The sequence below is a fragment of the Cibotium barometz genome, chromosome 32 (assembly GCF_041138505.1).
Source record: "Cibotium barometz isolate CiBa-2024 chromosome 32, ASM4113850v1, whole genome shotgun sequence".
NCBI lineage: Eukaryota > Viridiplantae > Streptophyta > Polypodiopsida > Cyatheales > Cibotiaceae > Cibotium > Cibotium barometz.
Genome location: NC_141077.1, coordinates 18,706,837 through 18,725,619, shown reverse-complemented (window position 1 = coordinate 18,725,619; position 18,783 = coordinate 18,706,837). Strand labels below are relative to the sequence as shown.

Genomic DNA, 18,783 nt, shown 5'->3' with positions numbered 1-18,783 from the left:
TTGTGCAATTTGAGTTTTAAAGTTTTGTCTTCTTCTGAAAGATTCTACTTTTCTTGTATACACCACATGTATCCTCTTACATGGTATCAGAGCTCCACATTGGTTAAAATTTTTTATTTTTATAGTTGTTGTCTTAGAGTCCCGTAGAAAAAATGCAACCTTCCATAAGGAAATCTTAATAAAAACCAATTATTCTCTTTGAAAGTTTAATCTCACGGCTATTTTATTCTTTTATGAGCTTTGAGACATTGTTAGTGCTGTTTATGTTCACCCTCCACTAATAATTAATGTAAATGATGACAACCATGTACCACCTACTATTGCCGACCTTGTCCAAGCTTAGAGACAAAGGAATGAAAATGATGACAACCATGTACCACCTATTGTCGACCCGATCATCCAAGCTTGGAGACAAAGGAATGCATATGCTCTCTACACCATCATCACTAGTGCTGTGGAAGATATCATGCTAACCATGGTTCTATGTATGTCTCCACACCTATAGAAGCACATGCCTTGGTTATAGAGAACGTGTATGAGACCATAAATCCCTTAAGGATTCATAATCTTGAAAACCAACTTTAACAAGAGAAGTTGAATGAAGGTAAAGCAGTGGAGGTGTTTTTCACCCATCAAAATCAAAGATCTCCATGACTTTAGCACCATATGGTTACAATTGGCATGAGTGTTCTCTCCTCAAATCTTGCTCATCGTCTATGATCTAATGGTATCCTCTAAATATGATAGTTTTTTCACATCTTTGAATATTGGTGCCACATGTTTACTCTTCCTGCATTTGAGGAGTTTAGTCCATTACTTCGGGGATGAGAAGATATGGATGTAGATTCACAAAGATGGCGATCATGCTTTCTCTAAAACAGCACAGCCTCTACTAACACAATGAAGAAAAGTAATGATTCTAACTCTTCAAACCAAAATAAAGTGCTTTTACTATAATAAGAAATGGAAAGAAAGGACATATAGCCAAATAATGGAAGAAAAAACAAACAAATCCAAGAATAACACTCCTATGACTAAGGAATAATTTATTCATGCTATATAAATAGAGATGTTTGTTACCACTGAGTAGTGAGACAACTAATGTTGTAGTACATGATGATTCTTGGATCATTGTGTGACAATGGGGCTTCTAGGCATATGACTAGTCACAAAGGTTAGTATTCCTTCCTTATGAGAGATGACATCATAGTGGTAGGGGGTAAGAACGATGCAAAGTGCCAATCAAAAGTTTAGTAATATTTCACTGGGCAAAAACTCTTTCAAATGCTCTTTGGGTTTCCAAATATGAAGAGGAACATTGGCTATCATGGAGTGTGACATTTGGGTTCACTTTGAAGAATGGTGGTCATTCTTAATGGGGATAACAAGTTCAATACAAAGGGAATTTGGAGAAACAAATTGTATGAGCTTTAGCATATCCATTCCAATTTGAGTAGCAACAAATTTTGGCAGGATAGATATGTGCATCTCAATATGCAAACTCTTTTAAAGATGCAAAAAGCTAAGCTTGTTGAGAATTTTCTACCAATCTCTGATAGTTTGGATGTATGTGAAGGTTTCATGATGGGTAAGAACCATTGTAAGCCCTTTCCATAAGAGACCAATTTAGGGCCAAGTCTACTCATTAACTTATTCATGCCAATCTCTTACACTTGGAGGTTTTTACTATTTTCTCGCACTAATAGTGATTATAGTAGTGTGGGAAAGTTGGGTGTATTTCCTTAAGGAAAAGTCTCATGATTTTGGAAAGTTTAAGAAATAGCTTGCATTGGTTGAAACTAAGCTATGAACCAACAATTTAGAATAGACCAAGGAGAAGTCTTCATGTCTGATAAATTCTTAGGTTTTTTAAAGGAAAGAGGCATAAAGAGGTAGGTCACTACTACTCACATTTCACAAAAAAAAATGGTGTTGGTATGCAGAGGAGTATGTTTAATGGTAAATATCTTCATAAATCCTTTTGGGCTATGCATTCTTAATAAGAATTCAGCAACATAAGACATGCACACATTCTTAATAAGAGTGTCTGTGCAGTCATAGTAGTAGGAGTGCAACAAAGGTTGTTAAAGGGATGACTCTATTTTACAAGCCTACTTGGGTAAGAAACCTTTAGTTTTGCGAACTTGAAAGCTTTTGGATTTGAATGTTAAACACTTAGAGAACCAAATTGGATGAAAAAAGCCAAAAAATCATATTCTTGGGTTACATCATTGATTTAAAGGGATATTGAAAGAGGCAAAGAAGATCATAGAAGCTTTTATGTATATTCTAGGAAGCAACCATGTGAAAGCGAGAGGAGTTTCCTTCTTTAGCATGAAAAAAGGAAATTGCCAAAGTAACACAACCTCTAGAAGTCCAATGCTGCATACAACATAGACTTCCTAGAACTCCAATAGAGGGTAGTCGATACCATTTTCTGTGGAGATGGAATTTGAAGATGAAGAAATAGAGCATGATGTGCCATAAAAGGAGTAACTTTTAGATGGATTAGAACATGCTTCCACCCTATGGTATAAAAGACCATTATGCAACCGAAAATGAGGTAAATCATCACAAGTACCATGCTGTAATTTTGCCCCCAAATGTAGAACTGCTTTAAAGGATGGTAAGTATGCTTTCTGGAACTATCTAGCTTTCAGAGGAGCATGGAGGAAAATTGCCAAGTGGGTTGAACATAGTATGGGGATTTAGACTCACTAGGGGGGAATGGATTCTGGGAAGGGGAATGGATCCTAGGAAAATGGTCCTTTAATGGGGAGGCTACAGATGTACTATTCAGTATTATTAGAGCTTGCTGTCTGTGGGAAATCTGGGTTGCATTGTGTTTCAGAATGCTTTGTCTTTTGGATAAGATGTGATAGAATTTTAATGCACATAAGTGTGTGTATATGTGCTCGTCTGTGGTTCGTGTGAACAAGCTGGACAAAGATGGAATAGGTCAAATAATACAGAGGCTGCAGAATGACATCACTTGATTTTTGTATCTGCTTGGGGTTCCTCATGCATACTAGAGGGAAACCTAACATATGATTGATATGATGCAGGTTTATTTGGATGTGCAGACTAAGCAGGTTAAATTTGGCCCTAAAACCTGGAGGTGATATCTTAAGGAGAAATAGGTGGATCACGTTGCCTTCATAGAGAATCCTGTGGGGACAAGGCCTACAGTCATAATCTGGTCTAAGAAAGGGGATGTGTTGGAGAAACACACTTCTAGAGGGTGTACTAAAGCCATGATGGAAGCTTGCATCCAGTTGGGTTACCGGATTTCTTGGTGGGGACAATCCTCTTTTGTATAACGGAGGAAGATAGATAGAACTTGTTATGTAGACTGTCGAAAACCGACAAGTAAAGGGTAGTGATTGGGGGGTGTGTGGTCAAAAAGGGTTTGTTTTGCTGTAAAAAAGGATCTTGATGTAAAGTGGGTTTTGCAGTAATATACACATAATTATTGGTTTAAAAAATGCAATTTATATACTTGGAAAGATGTTCTCTTGTGCATCCTACTCTTTAGTTTACGTTTACGTTGTTTATGTACTTGCCTCCCGCCGCCATGGCGCAATTTTGCGATTAGATTTGCTTTCAAGGCCTCTCGCCCTCGCATGTGCCACCAAGAGTACTTCTGTGCGCTACGCCTTGCCCTTCTGTATACTTAGCTCACCCTCTTCGCGTGCTGTTTGTGCCGCCGGTCCTTGAACGGCACTAGTTCTACGTCCCGCCGCAAGCTCCAGCCCGCTCTTCCCCTACTCGGCGAAGCTTGTGATCAATAGAGCTGCCCATCCCGTCCGACTGAGCTGAGGGGGGAGGGGGATGGAAGAGACAATGGGCTGAGTTGGCCACTCCTGAGGGTTGAGCCGCCCGCTCCTGGGGCCGATGACCCTCGATTTTCAGTCCGCTCCGACGATTTTTTTCGGGCACTTATTCTCGCCCATACCTCTTCGGCATCCCCGTGTTCTGCTTCGGCACGCAGCATTCTTGGCCTCCTGTGTGCATACACTTTGCCATTTTCGTCACCTGCTACCTCGATCGTCTTGTGCCAATCAGATCTGATCTACGATATAACTTATTATCAAGTAGCTTTCGATAATGGGGATTCTTGTTGTTGTGTAATTTCTTGTTTCATATAGGCTTGTGAACATTCATAGCAGTCTAGTTCCTTTCTATCCAGTTAAGTTGTAATTATGTAACCGGTCAAAGATGCTCCAATCTTATGTCTAGCTGATTTTGTTCCTCTACCAGTTTGTTGGTTCTTGTTCCTCACCAATCCTGTATATTGGTCCCTTAAATCATTTGGAGAGTTCGTCATCATAATCATGGTCTACTTCTCTTGTATCTTGTAGTGCTTCTGGAGAAATCTTGGGCATCTCAGTTTCCTAGTAGTTTGGGTCTTACTCTCTAGTATGTTTATGCCTATACACACATTCCAATATCACTCTATATGTTTCCTTTGATTGCACTCTATATGTTTCCTTTGATTGTGATGGAGCAAGGCTGTCATCCACTTTAACCTCTTTGTTTTGGGAGGACTATGTTCATGGTCTCATCCATTCGAAGAAGTTACTACTGAAGAAGGATTCAATTCAAGACTAGTACATGAGATTGATCGTGTGGCTACTCTGGCATCATTTTGTAAGCTTCACATTGGGCCTGCATATGCTATCTTTGGCTTATACTTCCTTTCAATGTAAAAGGCGTTTTGTATGTGTGTGTGCAAACAACTAAGTATGTAAGGGTTCTTTGTGCATGGGAACAACCCCCTTAAGGACTTATGTAAGCAATGATGTGTAGAGGTGACACTTCAGTGGACGTTGGTGCCTCATCTTGACATGTGGCATATGTGGTGGTAGCCTATGGACACAACTTGTAAGACGGGTCTCTCCTATTTAAAGGACCATCATTATAATGTAATTTATATACTTGCAAAGATGTAGTCTCTCTGCACCCTACTCCTTAGTGTAGGTTTACCTTATCTATGCTTTTATGCTTCCTATACTTACTTCCCACTATAGCCCAATCCTAAGTTAATAGCCATAGCTTAGATCTTGTTCTTCAATGCTTGCATGAAATACATTGAGACTTTGTGTGTCAGCTCTTCATGTTTAGGGTATGCCCAATGACCAACCAAGAACGGGGCCCCAAGCTGATGCCCATGAGAGGTGAGATAAGTTTACTAGATCATGTTTATGGCGAGTCTACAACACGGACGGTGGCACCCACTTTAACTGCAGACCTTAGCGGTTATGTATACAAACCTATATAGATACACTACCAGCCCCTTCTCCACACAATTCATCAATCATCAATGTGAGTTTACTCCCTAGCCTCTACTAGCATACAATCTCCATCTTAGCAATTATGTATAGGCCATCAAAGGTCGCTTCATAGGAGCACATAGGTGTGTGGCTTTGCCATCTATTACATCACTTCAACAATACAATATTCTTCTCTATCTCTATTATTGTGCAATTTGAGTTTCAAACTTTTATACATCACATTACTTGTGAGTGTTCTCTTGTATACACTGCATGTTGTATCCTCTTGTATTGCATGCATAACTCATTAGCTAGATGGTGAATTATAATAAGTCATGACCATATGGCAAACACCCACAAACATAACAAGGCAATGTGCACCTTAATCTTGTAGTTACCCTTGGTGGGGATCTGCAAGTCCTTCTACATTGTATAAAACATTCTATTTCTCCATAGTCTAAACATAAAAATGAATGCGACTACTAAATGTCAAAATTATAGGTATGTGTATAGTACTTAGGTAGAGAGTTTTGTTCTTGCTTAAAATTGTAGAAATTATGTAAATATAAGTTGTAAAATTTTCCAAGAACTGTTCCCCCCCACTAATTAGGAATGCAAATGATGATAACTATGTACCACCTACTACCAAACTTGTCCAAGCTTCGAGAGACAAAGGGATGCATATGCTCTCTATACCATTATCACTATTGTGGAAGATACCATTGTCACTAGTGTGGAAGATACCATGCTAACCATGGTTCTACATGTCTCCATACCTGCAAAAGCATGGCATTGCTATAGAGAGCCTGTCTGAGACCACAAATACCTCAAGGATTCATAATCTTGAAAACCAACTCTAACAAGAGAGGCCGAATGAAGGTAAAGCAGTGGAGGTATTTCTCACCCAGGATCAAAGATCTCCATGACTCTAGCACCATATGGCTACAATTGGCATGAGCGTGCTCTCCCTGAATCTTGCTCATCACGATCTAAGGGTATTATCCCTTTAATATAATAGTTTTGTTATATCTTTGAATGTTAGTGCCACATGTTTACACTTCCCACATTTGAGGAGTTTAGTCCATTACTTTGGAATGAGGAGATGTGGATGTAGAATCACAATGGTGGCGATCATACTTTCTCTAATAACACACTCTCTACTAACACAAAGAAGAAAGGTAATGATTCTAACTCTTCAAACCAAAAGAAAATGATGTTACTATAACAAGAAATGGAAAGAAAGGACACATAGCCAAAGAATGAAAGAAAAAACAAACATATCCAAGAGTAACACTCCTAAGACAAGGAAGAATTCAGTCATGCTATATAAATACAGATGTTTGTTAGCATTGAGAAGTGAGACACCTAGGTAACATTACAACACATGATGATTCTTGGATCATCACATGACAATGGGGGTTCTATGCATATGACTAGTCACAAGGACTAGTGAATATTCCTAAAGTCTATGAGAGAGATGACATCATAGTGGTAGTGGGCACAAGAACAATGCAAAGTTCCCAATCAAAAGTTCATTTACTATTTCTTTGGGTAAAAATTCTTTCAAATGTTCTTTGGGTTCCAAATAAGAAGAGGAACAATGGCCATCATGGACTGTGACATTTGGGTTCACTTTGAAGAATGGTGGAGTCATTCTTAATGGGGATAATAAGTTCATTGCAAAGGAAATTTGGAGAAACAGCTTGTTGTATGAGCTTTTAGCATAGCCAAGCCGAATCAGATAGCAACAAATTTTCACATGAGAGATATGGGCATCTCAGTATAAAGATGCAGAAAGTTAAGCCCGTTGAGAATTTGCTACCAATCTCTAGTAGTCTAGACATATGAGTATATAAGTGTAGGTGAATATATAAATGTAGGTGAAGCTTACATGATGGGTAAGAACCAATGTAAGCCCTTTCCATAGGAGATAGGGTAAAAAATAAGATGCCTTCATTGAATATATAAGTGTAGGTGTGTTGGCGATTATTCCTACTATTTAAATCTAAAATTATAGAAAATGGATTGAATGTTTGAAAAAAATGTCCTAAAATATTTAAAATTGGGTGAATATTTTCTAAAACCCTTCAAAAAAGATAAAATTTGGACAAATGTTTTAAGATGGGCGTTTTTTTTTTTGAAAAACCTAAAAAATAGCCAATTTGGCGAAGATTAGCCCTTATTTCTTTCCTTGATAAGAGACCATTTTTAGAGCCAAGTCTCATCATCAACTTATTAATGCCAATCTCGTTACACTTGGAGGTTCTTCCTAATTTTTACTCATAGTGATTACAATATTGTGGGAAAGTTGGGTGTATTTCTTTAAGGAAAAGTATCAAGTTTTTATAAAGTTTAAGAAATGGCTTACACTAGTTGAAACTAAGATATGAACTAATAGTTTAGAATAAACCAAGGAGGAGACTTTGTGTCTAATTAATTCTTAGGTTTTTATAAGAAAGAGGCATACAGAGGTAGCTCACTACTACTGACACTCCACAACAAAATGGTGTTGCAATGTGGAGGAGTATGCGTAATGGTAAATATCTTCATAAATCCTTTTGGGATAGCTATGTGCATTCTTAGTAGGAGTGTAATAACAAAAGGCCATGCACATTCAATACGAGTGTAACAAAGAGATGACTCCTATTAAGAATGTACACGGTTGTGTGCATTCTTAATAGGTGTGAAACATGTTGAAAGAGCATTGATCTAGTGTGGCTCATAGCAAGCAATCAGATCCATGGTGAAGCTTGAGATAAATACTAATACAATATTATGCTAGAGATTAAGCAATCACACAATAATAAAGACATAAACTCAATAATATCATTTATAGGGTTAATCCAAGTACATCCTTTTATAGCTCTCATGGAGCTCCTGGAACTCACAAGATGTGTGCACCCTTGTGCCAACCATGTGTCCATAAATTCTCACACTACATGTGCCTCCTTGCACTTTGCATGTCTACCATTTTAACCTTTGACTTCACCTTTTAAAAATGGCTATACAAATCAACCTTTGCCAATGTACCCTTAGTCTATTCTAATGTGCATGCTCCTCCCCTAGCTCTACTTATGTTGCACCCTCACACATTGCTTTTTCTCAACACCTCCCCTCAATGTGGTGAGGATCTAACACCTAACTGTATTGACCTGACCTACACTCCATACTCATATGGTTGGAGCGGTCTGTCTAGTTTTATCTGTGAGCTACAATGTTGGCTTTGTCTTGACACTTTATACACCGGGAGAGTGGGGTTACAACCAGGAGTTAGGAGCCATGCCATTTCTTTACTAGCACCCTTGGTGACCTTTATTAATTGTTGGCTCTTTGGCTTGTTCTCCACCTTGGACTTAGAGGCTTTCAGGTTGTTCCTTTTGTTTGTAGATGACTCAATGGCTCTTGCCCATTTCTTTCCCAAGAGCTCTTTCTTTGCCTTCACACACTTACTCCATGAGTGCTCATTTGGCTATGTTTCATCAATGGCTACATATTTTTTTAACTCTTGGTCATGAATTATTGGTGACATTTACAAAGGTTACATATTTTAGGTGAAAATATTTTGTGGATGACAAAAATAAATAAATCCATGTCATAGTTGATACGGAAGCCAGTGAAGATTCCATGATAACACCATATTAGCCATATTAGCGAATTTGAAAAAATCCCAATTCTTATTTTGCAAAATTCTAAAAAGGAGAATATAGTGAACCTTTTTAAGCTTTTGTTAAAACCCCCTCATGTGACATATCATTGGAAAGAGCTTAAAGAGTAGGTTCTAAATGCACATTATCCAACAACTTTTGAGTTTGTATGCTTAAGACACAACAGAAAGTAGATTGATTTTATTTTTCCAAATTCTCCAATATGAAAGATTATGAGAAATGCCACATGAAAAGTTAAATTTGATGCCCATGATAGTTGTTGATTTGCACCCATGTGAACACACCCTTGATTAGGTTTACAACGGTTGGTTTTTCAAAATTCCAAATTTTATCTTCTGAATGTGATGGACGATGATGATGCTGGCTGCGTTCTCTTTGTCTTTGCTGCTCACACTCATGCTGGTCAATTTCTTGCCCTTACTTTGGCTCTCTTTAAAGCATTGCAAATGGCAATGGAGGTCTTCTTCATTGCTATAGACTTGGAGGAGACGAGATGCTGATAATATGCACCTATGGATGCCTTGTTGCTACTTCCTTTCTCTCCCTTTTCAACTCATGCAACTGTTGAGATATTGAGCTCGTCTAGTGAGGTGGTGGACACTGATGACCCGCCTGGGGGATAGGCCCCACACTTACACCACTGGCATGGTTGGTGAGATCATGGGTGATATGTGGCCAGTGGGATGACAGGCTGTGCGACAGCCATTCTAGAGACTGGCATAGTTATAGCGCCAGTTCATTTAGTTGGGTTCACACTATAGAGAACCCGTGTATGTATTTGGTTGAGTACCTTTCATATTGTGTGTACTCTTATCTTGTATATGGTGTGTTGAGTGTTGAGTAGAGAAGAAGAAGATTTTCAGCCTCTCACCTTGTGTGTTCTCTATTAGGGTTTTGTGGGTGTGTGTGTGTGCTTGCAAGAGCTGAAGCTCTCTTCCCCCCTGCATCTTTTCATGGTATCAGAGCCTGGTTCGTGCTAAGGGTTGAGCTGCAAGCAAGAGAACCATAGGAAGTGGTACGAGGGTAACAGCTTCAACTACTCTTCCCTATTTGTGTTGGTGACTACATCCTTGTCGGGAGCTCTACGGGAGGCACCGGCAGACGATCTCTGATTGAGGAGCTTTCATCGCGGGAGTAAAGCTATAGGGCAACTATGTTGTCCTATCAGACAATTGGACAGAATTTTCAAGGCCGAAAACGCGTTTCGGGCGCGTCTGGACCTCCGTTTTTCAGAAAGCAGGCGATTTCGAGCACTGCGGGTAAGTCATCGATTCTCTGCAGAACTCTGTTTTAAGAACTGCAGGAAGACAGATTGACTGTGCAGACACTGTGGGTGCTGCAAAGAGGTCAACAGTTGCCATTGGGTGTATGTATGCACATTGAAGTCACTGGTTGTGACATTTGAGAGTACTACAGTACCGCTGCAGGAAATATAGCAGTTTGTGCAGGACAAACCAGAGTGCTGTTTCTCGTAAAATTGGCTGTTTGGCAAGATGTCAAATGATGGGATAACCCAGATTGTGGTTGAGAAGCTAGATAAGAATAACTTCCATGCTTGGAGGTTCGGGTTGACGAATTTCCTAATGGGAAAGGGCTATTGGGACTACATAGAAGGTGAGCATGAAGAGGCACCGGAGATACCGGACATAAATCCGACTGCTGCAGATGTGAAAGAGTTTAAAGACTGGAACCAAGGAGCCAGGAAAGTTATGTATTGGCTCTCCATTAGTATACAGGACACCATGATTGGGCACATTCAGGATGCCAAGTCCCCCAAGGAGGCGTGGGACACCTTGGTAAAGCTCTATGAAACAAATACCAAGGCACGTAAGATACAGTTGAAGAATGAACTTCATACTGTGTGGAGAAAAAGAGCATGTCTGTGAATGACTATGCGTTGAAGATAAAGGGTATTGTGGAATCCCTTGCATCTATTAATGTGTCAGTAGATGATGATGATAAGGTGGAGGTATGTCTACGTGGTCTCGGGCCACAATACAAGGCGTTCAAGACGTCTATTCAGACTCGGGAAAACATTCCCAACTTTACGTGGATAGACAAGTTGTCATTTTCTTTGACAACATTAGCAGTATACAGTTGGCCAGGAACCCAGTCTTTCATGCTCGTACAAAACACATAGAGGTCCACTACCATTTCGTCAGAGAGAAGGTCTTGGCAGGAGACCTTGACCTTGTTTATGTCAGCACAGAGGATCAGGTAGCCGACATCTTCACCGAAGCATTGGGTACAGAGAAGCTTCGCAGATTCAGGGCTTTGCTTGGTGTACATGAGATGGAGTTGAGCTCGAGGGGGAGTGTTGAGATATCGAGCTTGTCATGACCCGCCTGGGGGATAGGCCCCACACTTACACCACTGGAATGGTTGGTGAGATCATGGGTGATATGCGGCCAGTGGGATGACAGGCTGTGTGACAGCCATTCTAGAGACTGGCATAGTTATAGCGCCAGCTCATTTAGTTGGGTTCACACTATAGAGAACCCGTGTATGTATTTGGTTGAGTACCTTTCATATTGTGTGTACTCTTATCTTGTATATGGTGTGTTGAGTGTTGAGTAGAGAAGAAGAAGATTTTTAGCCTCTCACCTTGTGTGTTCTCTATTAGGGTTTTGTGGGTGTGTGTGTGCTTGCAAGAGCTCAAGCTCTCTTCCCCCCTGCATCTTTTCAGCAACTGGTGCGTCTGTGCGTTTTAAATGAGTTATGTTAGGCTGGCACTGTTGGATGTGTGTGGTTTCTCCTTTGCACGCTATTGAGATGCACAGGTTGCAATGCCTTAGAGAGGCCGTTGATGTTTTACCACTGCACTGACTGAAGCTCGTTGTGCAAGGTGCTATGTTGTGAGCTACCTTTTTCTCTATTTGGCAAGGTTGTTGTCATGAGCAACAACCCTCTCTTCTTTGTTTTTTTGCTTTCGTAATGCTATAGATAGCTGTACTACAACCTTGGGCAGAGCTATGGTGCCTCTTGTCTACGTAATAACGATAGCAACTTCCACATGATAGGCGACTTACACACAAGCAAGAATAAGGAAAGTCTTAATGGAACCCTAATTTGAAAGAGAAATAAAGAAGAACTTAACGATTCCATAATCAATAATCACACTTGCAAGTGAAAGCTAATCACTTTGCTATGGCCAACCCCTAGGTGGCTGTGATACCACGATGAAAGAGCATTGCTCTAGGGTGGCTCATAGCAAGCAATCAAATCCATCGTGAAGCTTATTATGCTAGAGATTAAGCAATCACACAATAATAAAGACATAAACTCAGTAATCTCAAAAAAAAATTAGTTGGTCCAAGTACATCCTTTTATAGCTCTCTTAGAGCTCCTAACTCACATGATGTGTACACCCTTGTGTCAACCATGTGTCCATAATGCTCACACTACATGTGCCTCCTTGCACTTTTCATGTGCTACCTTTTTGACCTTTGACTTTACCTTTTACAAATGACCATACAAATTAACCTTTTCCAATGTACCCTTGGATATCATTTTCTAGTGTGCATGCTCCTCCCTTTAGCTCTACTCATGTTGCACCCTCACACATTGCTTTTCTCAACAAAGGTTGGCAAAGGGATGAATCGTGTTAAGAATGCACATTACTATGTGAATTCTTAATTGGAATGTAACAAATGTCATTAAAGAGATTACTATGTTACAAGCCTAGGTCTTTGGTAAGAAACCTTCAAATGCACACTTGAAAGCTTTTGGGTGTGAATGTTCTGTACATGTTCCAAATGCTCAAAGAACCGAATTGAATGAAAAAAGCTAAAAATTCATCTTCTTGGGTTATATCATGGATTCAAAGGGATATTGACAGAGACAAAGAAGAACATGGAAGCTGTGATGTGGTATTCTATGAAACAACCATGTCGAATGGAGAAGGAGCTTCCTTCTTTATCATGCAACAGCAAGGAAATTACCAAAGTAACACAACCTCCACAAGCCCAACACATGCAACATGGCTTCTTAGAATCCTAATGGAGGGTAGCTAATACCATTTTCTGTGGAGATGGAATTTGAAGATGAGAGCATGATGTGCCACAAAAGGAGTAGCTTTTAGATGGATCAGAACCTTTACCTAGTTTTCATATTTAGAGGTTAGAGGAGTAGATTAGGGCTCAAGAGAATCTTGTAAACTATGCTCTCATGTCACGGGTACTCAAGATACAAGAGCCCACCACTCCTAAATTAAATATAAGCAGAATGTGACTCCATCTTCAAAACCCACACTTGAGACCTTGTAGAACTGTAAGGTAATTGAGTGGTTCACAAGGCAAAATATAGATCTGATGGTACTTTAAAAAGGCACAAGGCACACCTAGTTACCAAAGGTTTTTACAATGTGGAATCTTTTAAAAAGTACAAGGCATGATTAATTGACAAAGAAGGTTGATAGGTGAAATGTTTTGACTTTCATGATTTTTCAACTCCTATAGCCACATATTAACCATAATTTGCATCGTCCTTGCATTGGTAGTGCCACAAGGGAGGTGCCTTATTCTCCAAACGGATGTAAAATCATCTTTTGTCAATAGATACCTTGAGGAAGAGGTCTATATGGAGAAACCACTAGGGTTTGTGGTTTTTAAAATTCTAAAAGAAAGTTTATAGGTTTGTGCAAGGCACTTTTATGCAGTTCCTATGTGTGAACAACCACTTAGGGTGGGATAACTACATATCAGTTACTAGATCATGTTTATGGGCCGAGTCTACACCACAGATAGTGATCCTGACTTTTACTTGTTGACCTATGCGGTTGTGTATACAAGCCTATATAGATAGACTGTCAGGCCCTTCTCCACACAATTCATTAATCATCAATGCGAGTTTACTCCCTAGCCTCTACTAGCATACAATCTCCATCTTAGCAATTATGGATGAGCCATCGAAGGTCTCTCCATAAGAGTACATAGGTGCCTAGCTTTTCCATCTATTACATTACTTCAATAATACAATGTTCTTCCCTATCTCTGTTATTATGCAATTTGAGTTTCAAAGTTTTATATTCTGAAAGGTCACGAGTGTTCTCTTGTATACAACACTGTATGTTGTATCCTCTTACATTGCATGTATAACTCATCAACATGATGGTGTATTACCCCAATAAGTCATGGCCATATGGCAAACACCCACAAACATAACAAGAGAGTGTGGACCTTAATCTTATATAGAAACTTTAGTTTTTCCATGTTTTTAAAGAACTATGGATTTTTTGTTTTACCTTTTTTTTTGGGTGTATGGTCACCCCTAGTCTTTCTCCATTTGTATGGAACATTGTATTTCTCCAAACTTAAGAATAAATGAGAACTAAATGTCAAAATTATAGGTGAGTACTTAGGTATAGAGTTTTGTTCTTGCTTAAAATTGTAGAACTTATGTAAAGGCAAGCCATAAAATATTCCAAGCAATTAAAAAAGAACAAAATTTAACCCATTTTTGCAAGGATCTTGAACATTTTGCATAACCCAAGTGGGAAATATCTACAAATTTTTGGCTAGTCCTACTACAAGACTCCTTAAAAAGTTACACTTTTTAATATTCAAAGTAGATGGGTTGGTGAGATATCAGCCAATCATTCATTTGAGTAAAGGATGGGTAGGTGAGATATCAAGCCAATCATTCATTTGAGTAAAGGATGTAAATAATTTTTTTTATAAAACTACCTACAAGATGCTTGACCATTCTCTTCATTCTTTTTTCTAGGTAAGTTGGTTGTGGGGGGTGGTTTCACCAATACCAATCTATAGGCATATTGAAAGAACCATTTTCTTCTGGATTTTCCCAAGATTCCTCACTTTTTATACTGGTTTTGTAGAGGAGTTGAGATGGAGGCAACCTCCAATGGTTAGTATAGAAATCGGGCTCATCATTAAGGGCTTTTGATGAAGCTTGGCCTTGCAACATGGAGCTAGACTCTTCAATGGCACCATTATTGTCACTATCCTCTGTGCTTGACAGGCTATCATTCTCTTGCTTTTGATGAGGAGAGGCGTGTTTCACATGGTCCTCTTCCGTGTTTGCTTGGTTGGGAGCGTCGTCAACTAGGGAGCAAGAGGCCAGCGTTGGTGAGTCTTGGTCCCCTTGTGTAGTTGCTTGCTTGCTTTCCACACGGTGGCCTTTCAGCTGCAAATGCCCCCCCCAAAAAAAAAAAAGCAAAAAGCAAAAACAATCGCTCAAGTGATCAAACGTTCCTTCACACAACCACCCTTTAAAACTATTTCTACGTAATACATTATGGAGATTTGATGCAAGCACTCTAAAGTCAAAGAACCCCATTAATTGAACCTCATTTAAGATCTTGACACTTCAATTAATATTTTTCAAACTTAAAATCTTTTTCATACCCTTTGTTTTGAGACGTCAAAAAAAATTTTAAAGCAAAAAAATCTTCACACTTCGACTAAAAATTAGTTTCATCGGTTTCTTTCCATAGGAAAAGAATGTTGAAACCGTAACGATACCTCCTTCCTTGATCACATGCCAAGAATATTATGCTTATGGTAAGGAAAATCTCAGCAGAAAAAGGAGTGTACTCTTTCAAATAAATAATTTTACATGTATAATGGTATCAAATTTAAAAAAGCTCTTCTATAAAATTTAATCATAAGCATTCCAGTATTGTATTTATCTTATACCCCCCCCCCCCCCCCCAAAAACACACACACCCCACCACGAAACCAAAAACACCCCCTGAAATTGCTATCAATACAAATAAAGGCAATGAATCCAAACCGATAAGCATAATTAGCAAGGCAAAAACAAAAACATATTCTTCTCTAAGTAAAGGAAAATTGTAAAGAAATTGTTGAAATGTAGGTGTGTATGTGTGTGTGTGTGTGCGGTTTTTTTTAACATCAAAACTTTAAGAATAATTTTAAAAAATCGTGCAACTCTTTTTGTTTTAAATTGCAAAGATTCACCGGAACGAAGCACTCGATTAAGCTTTGTCCTACGAATACTGCCATGTGGGTGCTAAGCAAAGCGAACATTGAAATAAGAAGTGGTAGCCAGGTTAAACTCCCCACCACTCCAAGCCCCCAATCCGATAGATTTGCATCGGAAATAGGAAGGGTGGGTCGTGAGCTAATCACTCGGGCAAAAGTCCGTCGAGACAACTACTATAAGCATAATAATGAAAATTCACCCCATAAATAGATTTTTGTTTTCAGCTTTTGTGAAAAAAGTTTGTTTTAAAAAAAATAAAATTGAAAGAAGTCTTGGGTTGATGAAAGGACCTTGGCTTGGAGGTGGTGCTTCTCTTGCAAGAGCTTATCTCGGTCAGCTATAAGGGCTTCAAAGCTGTTTTTGAGCAAGGTATAGTCTCTCTCCATTTGTTTGGTTTTCCACCTGGCCCTTCTATTTTGGAACCAGACAGCAACTTGTCGAGGTTGGAGGCCAATTTGGGACGCCAACCTCACCTTCCTCTCAGGATCCAGCCTATTGTCTGACTCAAAGGCCTTCTCCAAAGCCTTCACTTGCTCATACCCTAGCCTCCTCGCCCCCTTCTTCTCACCCCCACCTGCTGCCCCCCCTCCTTGATAATCCCCTTCCTGATCATAATCCATACTCACTTGATCCTCTCCTGTTGTTGCTCCCTCATAATTAATGCAATTAGAATATATTAATGGCCTCTTCATCACCCTCTGCTCACTTCCCTCTCCTACTGCACCTACCTCTTTGAAATCAACCAATTGCAATGGCCCTGCATCCATCATAAACATGACTTAATCTAGTGCAAAACAAGCCCATAAACATGATTACTACTAATCAGAAAAGTGATAATTCAACGAGCATTACTTATCCACTTCCCATCATTAGTCAATCAAGCATATGTAAACAAACAATTTATTTAGTGCAAAACAACCCATAGTGATTCTATATAACCTTAGCCATACTCCAATGAGCATTTACCATTGATAAGTTCTTGGAGAAGACTGTAGATCTAGCACACTTCTATGTCATCATACTACCCAAGTTATAGTCCACAGAGTAACACTTAAGCTAACACACACAGTCAGAGAGAGAGGAACAAACTCTCTCTCTCTCACCCCATATATCAGAGTAATACTTAAGCTAACACACACACACACTGTGTCTCTGTGCTCCATGTGTGTGTGTGTGTGTGTGTGTGAGGAACAAACTCTCTCTCTCTCTCTCTCGATCTATGTTTGTGTACTGCACAATTATTATGATTAGCACTTGTTCGGAGTGCTTCTACCCCACCCAATTATTAGACAAGTACCTGCACATATCCATCGTTATTATGTACGCATGTTGTAAAGAAACAAATGAACAGCAATGAAATTAGAGGACGTCTAATTACCCACCACGGCGCATCTGTTTTGATGGGCACGTAGCAAGCATTGCTTCAAGAGTCATGTTATCATGTGGCTTGTGGCCAACGATGAAGCTACTAGGAGCAAAGAAAATAGGGGTTTGGCCACCCATCTTGCAGCTATCGTCGTTAGAAGGCGGCTTGTGATAATCGGGGGTCATTAAAACAAGTAAATCTCTGGCAATTAGGCAGTAGGTGCAGCGACAGGCTTAAATTAGGGCAAGGTTGATTGAGGAGAGAAACAAAGAAAGAAAGGCTATGGCTATGGTTATAGGGGGGGCTTGGCTGCATGCTAGGTGGTGCGGCCGTAGTGGGATGGCTGCTCAGCTTTTGTAAAATGTGGGGATGCTTGATGTTGGCCGGCGGTGAAAAGATGTCCTAGCCTTTCTTGTGGGAGAGAGTGATTTGACTGTGTGTGTGCGCGCGCGCGCGCAAGCACAAACGTCCAAAACCCCACATCCTTGCACGCCGCTTAGGACCCCGCTCCGTATTTGTGTGTCGCAAGCAAAAAAAAGTTATCGCAACATTGACATGTTAGCGGCTCTCTCTCTCTCTCTCTCTCACACGCACCCACCCAGCCTCTCTCTTTCTCCCCAAAACTCTCTCTCAATCTCTCACACACACACAACAGCAACAACAAAGCCACACATTCTCTCTCTCTCTCTCTCTCTCACACACACACACACAACAACAACAATAACAACAAAGCCACAAATTCTCTCTCTCTCTCTCTCTCTCTCTCTCTCTCTCTCTCTCTCTCACACACACACACACACAACAACAACAACAACAACAACAACAACAACAGCAGCAGCAGCATGAACAACAAAGCCACACATACTGCTGTCTTTGTTTTTACACTGGCCCTCAAGGAAATTGTCATTTTGTGACAAAAAGAATCAACAATCTACTAGCACATCAGCAAGCCACATAATTATAACGTAGAGTTCACGAGATAAATCCTTAGCATTAAGACCACCTTAGCCGCCAGGGAAGAATCAACAATCTACTAGCACATCGGCTAACCACACAATTATAACTTAGAGCTCACGAGATACATCCTTAACCTTAAGACCACCTTAGCAATAGGGAAGAATCAAAAGTTCATGGAAGCAAAGGCAACACATGCACACAAGGTCTTATAAAGGCCAAAGAAAGTGTTGTGAGAACATCAAGAGCAAGAGTTAGCACAACCTTGAACAAGGTTTTTTGTCATCAAATAGAGGGAATATAAGCATTAAAATGCTTAATTTCACAAATTTCAACAGTAGATTTAGAATTGAGCTTTAAGCCTATTAAATTATATAGCGAACTATCACAACTACACAATCCATCACATTGGGTGTGGAAATTCTTGCCAACGTTGGACAGAGTAAGACATTGTTATACCTTTTTCAACCAAAGAAATTAATACCTTCACAGTTCTAAGGCAATCTAAATCTCAAATCCTTGAAAACTTTAAGTTGTGAGAAATCAAGTAAATATCTCA

General features: G+C 39.7%; 1 protein-coding gene across 1 annotated transcript; it reads right to left on the bottom strand.

Annotated features, from left to right (window-relative positions):
- Window positions 1-14,582: 14,582 nt before the first annotated feature.
- LOC147619904 (homeobox-leucine zipper protein HAT7-like) lies at window positions 14,583-17,598 on the bottom strand. The gene is made up of 3 exons (XM_086825759.1): window positions 17,287-17,598; window positions 16,195-16,661; window positions 14,583-15,082 (listed from the first exon to the last, which is right to left on the bottom strand). Exons 1-3 carry the CDS (start codon window positions 17,453-17,455, stop codon window positions 14,687-14,689), a joined length of 1,032 nt encoding a protein of 343 aa, XP_086681885.1. The 5' UTR covers window positions 17,456-17,598; the 3' UTR covers window positions 14,583-14,686.
- Between the last annotated feature and the right edge of the window lie 1,185 nt (window positions 17,599-18,783).